Genomic DNA, 13,972 nt, shown 5'->3' with positions numbered 1-13,972 from the left:
TATATATGTAGGCATTTTTTTTCTTTTTGTGAATGCATTCATTAGCTAAGTGAGTTTTTTTGGACTTTCTTTCTCATGATGAAAATACTATTTTCATGCACATGGAAAGCAAATTCAAATAGTCCAGAAGGAATATAATGAAACATGTCTCTTTTCCATCCCACATACTCTGTTCCACTGTCCAGAGATAACCACTATCAATAGCATATTTTTGGAAAATCTCTATACATAGTATATATCTGTATCTATATCTACGATACACATGCATACATATACACATATGTGTATATACATATATACAGAAACACAATTTTTCATGGAGCTGGGGCCATTTGTATACTATGTTTCTTTTAGTTATTAATATCTGGGGATTGTAACCATATCAACACACACTAATTATCTCACTGCTTTTTTTTAAATCTTTAAAAACAATTTTTTTTTTTTAGGAGGGGAGATAATTCGGCTTATTTATTTATTTATTTATTTATTTGATAGAGGTACAGGGATTGAGCCCAGGACCTCATGCTTGCTAAGCACGCACTCTACCACTGAGCTACACCCTCCCTCACTATCTCACTGATTTTTATAGCTCTGAAGTTTTTGACTGCATGGAAGTAACTTAGATTATTTAATAATTTTGCTGCAGATGGGCATCCCAGTTTCCAGCTAGTACAAACAATTTTCCAGGGAAGGAGCCTGTCTTCAGCCAACTCCTTGTCTTTATGGCTGCGTATGACATTAACCCTGATTTCTTGAATCATCACTCTGCTCTGAAGTCAAATTTTTATATCTTAATTTATGACTTCTTTGGCAAGGAAGAACCTAGGACTGTTTTTATCCAGTTATTTTGCCCACTTAGCACTAGATAAAATCATAACAAAGACATGGTCCATGAACAGCAGGCTGGAAATTAAGTTAAGAAATACTACATAAATAAGCTAGAATTCAATCACAGAAATTAAATTTATTCTCGTTTCTTTGCTTTTGTTTTTCTTTATCTTTTCATCCTAAGCCATCCCAGACTGGAAAACTGCTGGCTTGGTCTCTGGAGCTACCGTTTCCAGGAGCCTTGCTCTGTCCATTTGTGCCAGACCGTCATAACTCAGACAAACGGGGGCTGCATCTGGGACTGACGAGAGTGACCAGCCGCTGTAGGTCCAGATGCAGGAGACAGGGAGAGGGGCTTCCGAATGGCTGGCCAGTTGTCAGGACAGCAGCCTAGGTGGATGGAGTGAAGTTCAGTCTTCTGGATGGCAGGTGTCCAGCGGCACCACGGGAAGGCTGAGGCGGAAGGCATGGGTGTCCCAGGGGTGCCACCAAGTGATCCCAGCACCCAGGTGCTCTTGGGACCAAAAGCCCCTCTGGGCTCCGGGTCTGGGTGGGGCTGGAGAGCTCTGATAGCTTCTCCCTTTCCCCGGTAAGCTCATGGTCGCTCTCTGGAGTAGCTTACCTGGTGCTCCAGGTACATGGAGCATCAGCTCCATGGCCGTATTTTAGCTCTTCGGGGCTACCTGTTATCAGAATAATTTATGTCTCTTTTGCCTTCTTTGCCTGGGAGTGCTGAGAAGCATAAACATATTTTCTCTAAGGTATAGCTTGAAAACAGGCTAATTCAATATCTGAAAGGAGATAGGAGCTATTGGTAACTGCAGTTACCTCTGAGGAAAGGAGCTGGGGCTGGGGAAGCGGGGAGAGCAGGAAAGAGACTTCTTAAACCCTCTGTACCTTCTGAACGTTGCATCGCATGTCCTACCTAATCACTAAAAAGTGACTATTTGTTCATTTCAAGCTTAGTTCTCTTGAACATGAGTTCCTCGAGAGAGAAAAGCCAGCTCTACTATGAACGAAGGGCTGGGTCCGCCATGAGACGGGGGATGTCTTTGATTAGAGTGGAAATATCAAAAAACAAGGAAAAGGAGAAACTGAATTCACTTCCCTGTGCCTTTATTTTCGCTCCAGGAAACCTTTCGTCTTATCTTGGAGACTCTGTATCTGGGTCTCTTCCGTCCTTGGCGTTTTCTCGGTTCTTGTGTGAAGGCCATGTCTCCTCACACTCTGTTTGGACCCAGAGTTTACTGGGGTGTTCTCCAGGGTCATGTTAGGGGTTGAGAATTGGGTTTTGAGGCCTGAAGCCCTTGGCTTATCGTCTCCCCATGTGGACCAGGTAGTGTCACTTTATTGGCTGGGCAACCACTGGTGACCAATCTCCCATCTTTGGCCAGAACTCCATGGTAAAAGCTAGATTGGAGAAAGCAACTTAGGCCAAGGGTGTAAGTGAGGCTTGACCTTCTCTACCTGTGAATGTAAGAAGGCCGATCCCCCAGAGCTGACCTGTGACAGGTGGGGACAGACACTAAATCTACACCTGGGGGCTCACCCCATCACTGATGAAGTGAAATCTAACCCAGGGAAGTACTGGGCTCTGGTCCACTGGGCTGGCTGCCCTCTTCCCCAGGGATGCAAGCAGAGGGGACAGAGGCAGAGCCTGGTGAAGTTTGCTCCTTTCCACCTGCAAAAATAGAAGGAAATACCATATTCATTAAAGACATAAATAAAGGCAATTGTCCTGAATGGAAGAAAAAAACAATAGATGTGATTTCAAAGGGCTCACAGGTGTAATTCTAAGAGCTATTTCAAAATAGAATTATCTGGACTCTGGTTGACTCGATGTAGGAAGAGAGCAGACAGAAGGGAAGAAGGATTTGTCTATTATCTGCTGCTGGTTGGCTGCGCTTGCACAATAATCTGGTGCAGAATATATAGAGAGAGAGCTCTGAGTGCCCTACTCAGTGTTGGCAGGGATAGAGACTAACACGCCATGAGAGGGGATGGAGTTAACTACTGTGAGCCAAGAGGAGGAGAAGGTCCAAGACCCACCACAGGAGCCACCAGCCTTCTGCGGACAGATGACTGATGAGGGCAAGGGGAGGCCATGATCGGGGGAGGGGAGGGGAGCATGGTTTTGGGACTTGTGTTTGGAGGTCCTGGCAAGTGATGTGCCTCTGAGCCTGTGAGCATCTCCTTCCCAGACGGTCATCAGCATGAATCAGTCCTGCATTTCTGGGGCAGCATGTGGAGCCAGAAGTCTTGCCACTTAACCAGGCCAGCTGGTTTTCTTAGAGAAAAATTTTAAGGAGCATGGAGCAGCCAGCAGGATCCACTGAAAGTCTCAGTAAGAAGGGAACCCAAAAGCCTTGGATTTTCCCTCTTGTCCCCAGTGACCTTAGGAAAGCAGATTTAGGCGATTGGAGGAGGCTGGAGCAAGAAAGATTTTCTATGGCTAATGGAGCGAAGTGTTAGATTACAGAAGCACAGTGTAACTCAGAAGGGGAAACAGGAGTCTTACGTGGCTATGCCTCTAAGAGAAGCAGCAAGAAGCCAAGGAACTTTATTCTGACACTTGTGCAGTATTCACATAGAGGACGGGCCCCCAGAAGCCAGCTGTGGTATTAAAAGGGTAGAGCCATCCTGAGTGACCACACAGCAGACAAAGGGAGAGCTGGCGACACACCCAGTCGCCTTGCCGCCCACAGGGCTTGACAGAGGCACAAAAGCACAATTGTTTCCATCTCTCTTGGGTCTGGCCAACTAGGTTTTAATTAAATGGGAATAATAGGCATCTCAGTTCACCTGGGGAGGCGGGGAAAGGGGGGTGAAAGGAACCCACGTTTCCATCAAATTCGCTTCCTGGTGCAGAGCTCCAGTCACCGGTAGTTCTGTGACCCGTTTCTTTCTCTTCCTTCCTTGTAGCTATCAGAGGAGAAATTTAATCACAGTGATTGAATTAGTAAAGGAATCAGAAGTAACTTTTGCACACCAAGCTTTTTCTTCCCCCCACCCGCCGCCCAATCTTCGCACACCACCAGTGAAGGGAGGATTTCCTGTCATTTCAGCCATGCGAAGTCCTGAGCTCCAACACATCGGGCCTTCGCGTCCTTGAAATGAGTTCACCTAAGAGGTGAAACTGAAGTTTTAAGGAGAGACTTAAAACCATCTTATACACAAATCTTACCTGAAAAGAATATTGACAGGAAAGATATTTCTAGAAAATAAGAAAGCCTTCTAGACCATCATACCTGTCTCAGACATATGCTGGCGATCGGCCATTGATCATGAGAGCTGGAATGGGGAGGGGAGCCTTTAGCTATTTTTTTGCCCAAACAGCAAAACTCCACTGAATGGTTGTTGGAAAAATGAGAACTTGAATTGTTTCAGTCTTGTTGTTTCACAAAAATCAGAATTAAGGCCATCTGAACTGGGATATTTTTTGCTGGTTTCTTCACTAAAACCATGAACTTGAATGGACAATAGAGTAATAGACCCTTTTTTTTTAATTGAAGTATAGTTAAGTTACTGTATTATGTTACTTTCAGGTGTACAGCGAAGTGATTCAGTTATACTTTTTTTGTCAGATTCTTTGGCACTTATCATACTGAGTGAGGTAAGTCAGAGAAAGACAAATATATGATATCGCTTATATGGGGAATGTAAAAACCACTACAGTTAAATGTATTTACGAAGAAGTAACAGACTCACAGACACAGGGAACAAACAGATGGTTCCCAGAGGGGAAAGGGGGAGGTCGTATACATTAAAAGTGGATCCTTTTATATTTCCAGGCTTCAGACCACTTGAATGAGGCCCGCAGGCACCACAGATGCGCACTTGTCTCCACCAAAACCTACTGCGGCATCCACCATCCACAAAACTCCCCTTGGAACAGGTATTTTTAGTCCCTTCCGTGTGTCCCCTGGGGCAGGGGCTCCTCCAGTGATGAGACAATGGACAATAGAGGAAGAGATCCTGTGTCCAGCCTCCCCAGGACTCTGGGAGTGCGGGTGGGGGTCTTCATTTAGGAAACCCTCCCACCAGATAGAGAGCTTCAATCCCCGACCACCCGGCTTCAGCTGTGTCCAGCCTCGTTCTTCCTCTGTCCAGTTGGCCTCCTTTATTCTGGACTCCTGGCCCCCTCTCCTGTTATGGCGCCTGCCCTCTGAGCTAGAAGCAAACATTGATTTCTTCCCATCTCTTATCTCAGCGGCGTTTCCTGGATGGCGGTTTCCTCTCTCCCATTCATTTGTGATTCTTGGAACAGCTTTCCTGGTAACTCCCTTTCTTGCTCCTGGTCCTCTCTCCTGGCAAATGCCCCCTCCTGTTCTGCACGGGAGACAAGACCCAAGCCTGCACCTGAGCCTCACAGAGAAGCGCTTGCTAACTTCACAAGTGGGGCTCCAAGAGATCTAGTCCCACGGCTCGAGAGAACCAGGTTAGGCAGACACGCATTCATTCATTCGTGCAGTATGTGCGGGCTGGACATTTCCCAGGCACTAGGCAAATTTGCCTCTTCAGCTATTATACAAGAAGCTCAGTAGAGGGCAGTCCTGCATCACAACAGCGAAGCCTGGGGGCCGTGAGCCCGAACCCAGGGATCCAGTTAGAAAAGGCAAGTCATCACACACAGTCTATGCGTGCTTGTGCACACACAGGCCCCTGTTCTCATACTCACCCTGATCCGCACGCAGCCCTGGATGGGATGCTCCCCTTTGCATTTTATGCCATTAACCTTCCGAAAGCAGACAGTAACAATGGAATACACTGCTCTCTTCGCTGAAGCCACTCAAAAGTCACTTGAATTGGTGGCACACCTCATGTCTAAGCCATTAAAGGGTGGGGAGGGGAAAAGAGGATCTCTTAGGATACAATTTCAAAGTCACTGCCAAGTGAGTGCATCCTGCTTACCTGAACTCACTGAGTTCTTTTCTGGGTGCGGAGTCATCTTGATGTGGAAGAGAAGAGAAAGGACATATTGCTGCTGGAAGTGAAATTCATCTCAGGTAAGGCACAAGGTGTGTTATTCTTTGGGAAACGTCTTATTCTAGTTAATGTAAAGGAAGAAAGCAGCACGCCACAGCCAGGGTTCTCCACTCAGCGGAACGCTTGCCCATGGGGAGACCATCAGGACTCCGGTGACTGTGTCCATTATAAACCCGGTTTCTTTGCAGTATCACAGCCAACCTTTAACCGCTTCCTCGGTGCCAGGCACTGTGCCTGACACTTGACGGGTATCACTGCATTCCATCTTCACAACCACCACCTGTGGGAGATACATTTTAGAGATGGGGAGCTTGAGACACGGTAACCTCGGGTGTTGCCACGTGGCTAGAACGCGGTGGGAGATGGACAGCCCCAACCGGTCCGTCTACACAGCTTGGGCTGTTGGCCGTGACACCACGTCCGCGGTGCAAAGTGGGCCTTGCATTTCTGACATCGTGGTAAACATTACTTCCTTTTCATGATTTCAGTGTTTTTCAACTGAAATTCATACTGGAAGGAAAGTTGATTCAGCTAGATGACATTTTTTTACATGTTAGAAGTTAAATTATCAGCTCTAAATTCAACTTCATCACCTGGTGAGTGAAATTAGACTGTAGCGCTATTGCTATTCAGTTATGGGGAGCTGCTGTTTAATGGCCCTGTTCTGGAAGGCTCTATTAATGCCTCTTAATCTGCTTTTTTCTACTGGACAACAGACAGCCCTTCATTACTAACCCCACCACGGGGGTGCAAAGAGTGGGGGCTGCCGTCAAAGCCACGCTGGCAGTAATCAGGACAGCACCAAGAAAGCACGTCAGGTGTTTCACTCAACTATTTCCCTCCTACCTTGCTTAAAATAAAAGCAAGACCTGACCCGGTGGGTGGGGAGGTGGGGAGGGAGGTGGTAGATGCAAGTAAAGGAAAGGAGTCCAACGTTAAGGTATTTACGGGAGTCAGATCAAGAGGGTACCAGTCTGATCTGTCTTTTTGCAGATGCCTGGGTCCCAGGCTACTAGTCCAAGTCCCGTCTCAAGCTGCCACCTGGCCTAGCCCCTGTGTGTCGCACAGAGGAAGGAGGGAGCAGAAACAGCCTACGGGGAGGTGGCTCTCTATGGGACAGGCCTTGAAGAGAGCCAGGAAAATCACTCCAAAAACACAAAAGCCTGTCTTCCCAGGGTTCCCGATAACCAAAATGAAATCATTATAAATGACACCAACATCTGTTATTTTTGCTTACTTGCTACAATAAGCCCTTTTGAGAATGGATGCCTGCGTCTTCTTTGGGCACCACTCTGCCCCAGTTGCAGCCCCTGGGCCCCACCCATCAGCTCGCTCCTTCCTTCTGGACAGTGGTGCCTGAGGCAAAGCCGGGAGGGGCAGGCCAGAGGGATGCGTCCTCTAGGCTTTGTCCCAGTTACTGGGAAAGGGGTACACCTTTCTTCCTTCTAGGATCTAAACCAAGGATGCGAGCCCAGGGCTGTCAGTAGGAAAACTGATTGATATAGAGGAAAACAGAAGAGAGATGGAGAGAGACCTGCTTTAAAGACTTCTTCTGAGCTCCTGGATCTAGCCATACCTGAACAGAACCCTAATCGTGAACTTTTCCATTAAGTCAGTGACTATATTTTCGTTTTTATCCAGCTTAATTTGACTTGAATTTCTGTCTTTCATAACTGAATTCAGGTTGCTTACAACTTCCTGCCCCATCAAATTAAAAAAGTGTGTGGGTGGGGTGTGGAGTGGGAGAGGGCAGGCAGGCCCTCATCCCTTGGCATGAAAACCGCTGGGCTTGGAAGAGACGGTCTGCGTGTAGATTCCACCTTGGCAAAGTCACAGCACTTGGGACTTGGTTTCCTCATATGGCGGGTGGCACAGAATGATCTGCAAGGCCACTTCTAGCCCTGGAACTAGTCTGGAGGGTGGATGACGACAAAGGTTGCTGTCACCAGGGGAGTTTCAAAGAAGGGATGGCTTCTCCTACTGTGTGCACGGGATTTTCTTACATGGTTTAGTGCCAACAAAGTCACCTACTTTATCACAGCTTGGGAAAGGAAGGTGGTAAAGAAAAGTATTTCTGTGAAATTCTGGGTTTTGTTCATAAATGATTATCATTTTCATTTCCACCCGTATTTCCATCTTTCTGCCTCATAAGCTGGAGCTGGGAAGAAGCCACCGTCCATTCCGCCTTTGCTGCCTTTGCTGAGAGCAGCTCAGCGCCAGGTCTGTGTGAATCCCTAAGGCACCCCCAGTTTCCTCCTCATCCAGAGAGGATGAGCCTTTGTTATGCATTTAAAAACCAGAATAAGACCACTAAACCCTAGTGAGGGGAGATGGAAACCTGGCACCTGGCGTTTCTGTTTGTTACCTGTAGTGCCACGGACCCCAAGCTACATTTTGTTTCAGCCCCCAGTGCGTCTGGGGAGCCAGGTGCAGGAGGAGTGGTGCACCTGTGGGCAGGTGGTTCCCAGTTCTCAAAGTAGGGTGGTAGAGGGTGCCCTGCTGAGATGTTGACACTGGACCTGTGATGTCAGCAGAGCCAGTGGAAATAAGGCACCAGAGAGGCTGTCCGGGGCTAGTGAGCTGTCAGAGTTATCTGGGGCCGACAGGTCTCCTTATGCCCCCATGGCAGACTGGGAGGGACCCACCGCTGGCACCAGGAAGAGAAAGCTAGGCCTCCAGGGAGCCCTGGGCACAGGACTGGGCCCCCAGCGCGGCGGTGGCCCGGTGGAGCCCCCTGGAGATCTGGCAGGGAAGCGAGCCAGGGCATCAGGGAGGGCCAGGGTCCGGGGTACCGCAAAGGGCAGGAGAGTGAAAGCGCGCCGGGCCGGCGCACCTCGGCCAGCGCCCTCCTTTCTCTCTCCTGGGGGGTCGGGGGACCTGACCCATTGCCCTCACTCCCCAGCGGGAAACTCTCACCCCCACCCCGACGCTCCCCAGCCCCTCCCGCAGAGCTGCCCTAGCCCGCCTCGCCCTGGACGCCGGGCCGCGCCGAAGCCCGCAGGGCCGGGACTCCCGAACCGGCTCCCCGAGGCCGGCTGCGCCGCCCAGGGCGGTAGTCCCGCCGGCACTCTGCCGCCCTGGGCTCGGGGGCGGGGAGTTCCGGGAGCCGGGAGCTATTTTTACAGGATGCGTCAGTGGGCCCGGGAGGAAGAGTCGGCTCGGGGCCCATTGTCTGGGCGCGGCGCGGGAGGGGACGCCGAGGGCGATTTTGAAAGCTCCTAAGGGCGCGAAATCAGCCGCGCAGCGGGGAGGTCCACGCCCGACCCCGGCCGCGGGGGAGGCGGGGCCGGCGGGGGCGGGGCCCGCGAGGGGCGGAGCCGGGCGCCCTCCCCGCTGCAGGCTGGCGGCGGCGGCGGCGGCGCGGGGACTGCGGGGACAGCGAGGCGGCCGCGCCGGCAGCGACGCCCGGGGAAAGCCCGCGCCCCGCCTGCGCCTCCGAGGCGCGCCCCGGCAGCGGGAGCGGCCTCGCGGCGCCGCCCAGGCAGAGGCGAGCGCTCGGCGTGGGGAGACTCGGCCGCCTTGAGGAGCCCGGGCAGCGGCCGGAGCGCGGGGGCGCGGCCCGAGGAAGCCGCAGAGCGAGCCCGGGTCCGGGGCGGGCGCCGGGCGCGAGCATCCCGCGCCGCGGCCGCGGAGGCGGCTTCGCAGGAGACAAAAGCCCGCCGAGAGACGCGATGCCCGGCCGGCGCGCGCGCGGGGACCGCGGCGTCTGAGCGCGCCCAGCCGTGCGCCCCGGGGACGCTCAGGCCGGGCCGGTGCCCGCGGCGGAGGGCGGCAGGCGGGGCCCAGGTGCGCCCGGCCGCGTCGGGCCCGTAACTGCTCGGGGGGCGGCGCCCTCCCGCCGCAGCCGCAGTGGCCGGCGCCGCAGCGAGGAGCCATGGGCAACATCTCCTCCAACATCTCGGCCTTCCAGTCCCTGCACATCGTCATGCTGGGCTTGGACTCGGCCGGCAAGACCACGGTGCTCTACCGGCTCAAGTTCAACGAATTCGTGAACACGGTGCCCACCATCGGCTTCAACACGGAGAAGATCAAGCTGAGCAACGGCACAGCCAAGGGCATCAGCTGCCACTTCTGGGACGTGGGCGGCCAGGAGAAGCTGCGGCCGCTGTGGAAGTCCTACAGCCGCTGCACGGACGGCATCATCTACGTGGTGGACTCGGTGGACGTGGACCGGCTGGAGGAGGCCAAGACGGAGCTGCACAAGGTGACTAAATTCGCCGAGAACCAGGGCACGCCGCTGCTGGTCATCGCCAACAAGCAGGATCTGCCCAAGTCTCTGCCAGTGGCCGAGATCGAGAAGCAGCTGGCGCTGCACGAGCTCATCCCAGCCACCACCTACCACGTCCAGCCGGCGTGCGCCATCATCGGCGAAGGCCTCACCGAGGGCATGGACAAGCTCTATGAAATGATCCTGAAACGCAGGAAGTCCCTCAAGCAGAAGAAGAAGCGGTAATGCGCCGGGCAGCGTTCTGGAGCGAGGGGGGAGCGAGCGAGCGAGTCGGGAATGAATGAATGAAAGGCTGGATGGATGAGCGAGAACCCGCGCCCGCGAACAAAGACAGCGAACCAAAGCGATGCTTCGAATTTTTAAAGCGGAATCTGCAGCCAAATGCAGGACTAGTGACTCAGCCTGGGTATGTAGGCAGACTTGCCACCCCGCGCTCAACCTGCCCCCACCCCAAGCTCAGGGGACCTTTTGTCTGAACGCGCCAGAGCTACTAATGGGATGGGGGGCCCGCTGGGGAGTGGACGTGCAGGTCCTGCCGTTGGCCATCCCCGCCCAGGTGGAAGGCTCAGATGTCAGAGACAAAAGCGATTTCTTCCTTCTCCAGCAGGGCCAGAAGTTCAGGCTACCCCGCCCTCACTGGGGATCGCACCTGTGAGTTACCTGAGGTATGCAGTTCCCAGATCCCCAGGAGTCCCCATCTGGGGGCATGATGACAATGGGAGGTGCTGGGGGGACAGCCTCCCCTTGCATTCATGGGCTGTGAAAGCTGGATAATTTTATGTCACAGGGCAGGCCCCTGTGAAAATTCATTTGTCCTGCTCTGGGCCCAAATGAGCTGGTGGTTTGGGCCATAAGAGGGCTGCCTGGAACAATACAGCTGGCAGGCAGCCTGAAGGCACGGGGCACTGCGCTGGCCTCAGCGGCGGGGGAATGGCCTCGAAGATGCCCCTTTCATGGTGCTTTGTGGTAGCAACGGAAGACCAGTTTTGTGGAGAACTGCTTTTCAGCCTGGAATCAGACATCTTCCAGATGGTTTGGACCCTGTCCATGTGTAGGTCATTATCACACAAAGAGACCAATAAAAATTAAAAAAAAAAACTGTTGGAGGTGGTGGCCAATGATGCATTTACTGTTTGCAGGATAGGTAAAGGTGTTTAAAGGGTAAGGCTCTTGACGTCATTGCTGGATGGGGTGTGAGTGTGTAGATGCGGGGACCTCCCTCTGCTGCCTAATCGGCATACATTCCTAGACCCATATGTGTGGAATCTTGAATTCTCTTAGCCAGCCTTACTGATTGGTCTGTGGCAGCACACCAGCGGCAGATGTGTGCTGAATTACAAGCTGGTTTTTGCACGGGATGTCTCTTGCAGGACCGCTTGATGATGGGTTTTGCTTTTCAGACATGTTTTCTTTCTTTCTTTTTTTAATCTGCTACGAATGAATACTCACCTTAGAAATACCTGATTTAGGAAAAAAGACTTGGCTCTGCCCTTTTAGATCCCTTTACACTGCAAGTGGCGACATGTCAAATTCTAATTTGGTTCATGGTGGCCTATCTGCTTTAAGTATTCTCATGACAGACGTCTCATTGGAGTATTTGATGTCACGCACCAAAAAAATAAAAGCCCACCGTGTTGCAAAAGCCGACCTCATTGCATGGATTTAAAGGCGAGGGAAAAGCACAAGGAGGTCCTTCCTGATTCATTCTTACGGGAACTGGCCAGAGAGCAAATGCGGACACAGTGAGTGCCTGAGATAAAGAGCGTGTGACGTAATGGTCACCTGTTCTCAGGCTCCTCACAGTTTACTTGAAAGAGGCTTTGGAAATAAGATAAAGCAAAAGAAGAAGAAATACATATTTTTAATAATGTAATTTAAAAAATCCTTTATAATCAGGACTGAGTCTTGGTTTGCAGAAGCTGTCATTTACCCCGAAACACAGTATCAAAAGGGAAGTTTAAACTTACTGTTTGATTTTTGTTTCTTCTTTGAAGCCATGTTTACAGATAGAATAAGTTTCCTCTCCCCTTCCCACCACTGTTTTAAATTTCTTTGTGAAGGAGGCCTTTAGAAAATGGACATGATCATACGTGAGTATGTGGGTTAGTCAAATTATAAATCCATGCCTATGGTCCGTTGCACTCAGAAAGTTAAGAACCAGAGGTAGGCGTCCTGGCTTCCTGCTTGAAACCCAATTCTATGAAATATTTGAAAAGGAGAAACCTAGCAGCCCAGCTTCCTTCTCTCTTTTGTTGATGTGTTTGGTACCCCTCTGATGCTGGTCTTTTTGTAGAAACTCAGTAGAGAAACTAGCTAAGCAGCGTTGACAAGCCTGCAAGATTTCAGTTTACGTACCGACAGCATAGTCACTGGTTTCTGAATGGGCTGGCCCCATCATCTGAAGATTCTGTATAGAATTATTAAAAAAAAATCCATCTTTCTTTATTTTCTTCACATGCAACAATTTCTTAAGCACTTTGACATTTTGGTAGTTCCACACTCTTGAGAGATAATATATTTATTTTGTGACATTGCAGATGCCAAATACTGTAACCTTCTCGTGTTACCCAGACTTAGGTTCAAGATCACTGTTCACATCCCGTCTTGCTTTACAGGTGATGCGAAATGAGTTTGTTTTTTGCATTCTCAATACTTAAGGGTGCAGTCAACTGTCAGTAATTGTGCAGTAAAGCCCTGTGGTGTATCAACCAATAGTTAAAGAGTCTCGGTTGATTCCTGTAGTGTTTGACTAATAATAGCCCATGTTGTCTCGGACCACGCCGCCGAGGAAGCACAGACCGAACCACCTTGGAGTGGTCACCCGGGGAGGGGTCCGACCTCACTGTCAGTGATTTATTATGCCTCCTGTACTTGGGAGAATGAATGGGTTCCCCGCAGGGGAAGCTGGCCTCCCCCACGAGCTTTTGAAATGCTCCCGAATAGACACAGGGAGGCCAGTTTTGTTTCAGAACAGTTCTCTTCGCAGATTCTCTGTCTTGGTATTGGGACTATGTCTTCTGGTTTGTTTGCGTTTCTACTGCTGTAATTCTGTCCTGATCATCCTCCTCTTCTGTTCCCGTTCCCTTTTATATGCATATACGATGCTGTGAACAGAAATAAATTATTTATACAATCAATCGTTTGGGGAAATGGTCTGTGGATGGTTTTTCAAGTTGCTGATGTTTGTTTCTAGGCCTCTCCTGCTGCGTGGAGGGACGGAGGGCGTCTTGCTGTCCTGACGGGGTCCGGGCTGGATTAGCCATCTGTGGTTTTTTGGTTTAAGGGCCTAGCTCTGCCTGCGTGGAGGATTTAGAGGCTCGGATACAGGAGTCTGTGTGTCTCCACTTGTACCTGTCCCTGTCCTGTCAGTGGTCCTCACAAATCCTTTAGGAAAATGACCTCAATGACCAGTTGGTCCCCAGCCTCTCAGTTATTAAAAAAAGGTCATGATTGGTAATCGCTTCAGATATATTATCTGATTATGTAAAACTGAAAATATCCACATGCTATTGTGACAACATAGAGGTCACCACACTGCCCAGCACCTTGGTTGCTCTCTGCTCGGATCTGGGCTGAGTCCGTCACTCTTGAACCCACGAGAAGGGCTCCAAGACTTGAATCTTCTTAAACAGTAGGTGTGGTGAGACCCTCGTGCTCTGTACACACCAGTGGGAAAAGGTCCACTTTCTAAAGAGAAAAATGATTGGGCCAGAATCAGTAGACCCTCTGACAGGTTCAAAGCATATCTCACAGAGGTCCTTGGAGGTTATTAGCCACAAAAGATCCTGTTGCAAATTCTGACTCAAGGCCCCGTGATTTTGCCAAAGTGCCTTAGCCTCTGTGCCTCAGTTTCCTCATCTGTAAAATGGGCTCATCATGGTGGGTGGGAGGAATAAACACCATAGCGCATCGCACAAGTGCCTGAGTAAG

The 13,972-nt window shown here is 50.6% G+C and overlaps 1 protein-coding gene and 1 long non-coding RNA gene across 2 annotated transcripts; one reads left to right on the top strand and one right to left on the bottom strand.

Annotated features, from left to right (window-relative positions):
* Positions 1-1,982: 1,982 nt before the first annotated feature.
* On the bottom strand, positions 1,983-6,065 carry LOC140696268 (uncharacterized). Its single transcript, XR_012072407.1, has 3 exons — positions 5,740-6,065; positions 3,631-3,750; positions 1,983-2,509 (listed from the first exon to the last, which is right to left on the bottom strand). It is a non-coding gene; the product is annotated as an uncharacterized lncRNA (long non-coding RNA).
* A 2,960-nt stretch (positions 6,066-9,025) lies between these two features.
* On the top strand, positions 9,026-13,179 carry ARL4C (ARF like GTPase 4C). The gene has a single exon (XM_006209136.4). It carries the CDS (start codon positions 9,689-9,691, stop codon positions 10,265-10,267), a length of 579 nt encoding a protein of 192 aa, XP_006209198.1. The 5' UTR covers positions 9,026-9,688; the 3' UTR covers positions 10,268-13,179.
* Positions 13,180-13,972: the final 793 nt, after the last annotated feature.

Source organism: Vicugna pacos, chromosome 5 (genome assembly GCF_048564905.1).
Source record: "Vicugna pacos chromosome 5, VicPac4, whole genome shotgun sequence".
Classification (NCBI taxonomy): domain Eukaryota; kingdom Metazoa; phylum Chordata; class Mammalia; order Artiodactyla; family Camelidae; genus Vicugna; species Vicugna pacos.
The sequence above is the reverse complement of the archived record's forward strand: the minus strand, read 5'-3'. Positions and strand labels throughout refer to the sequence as shown.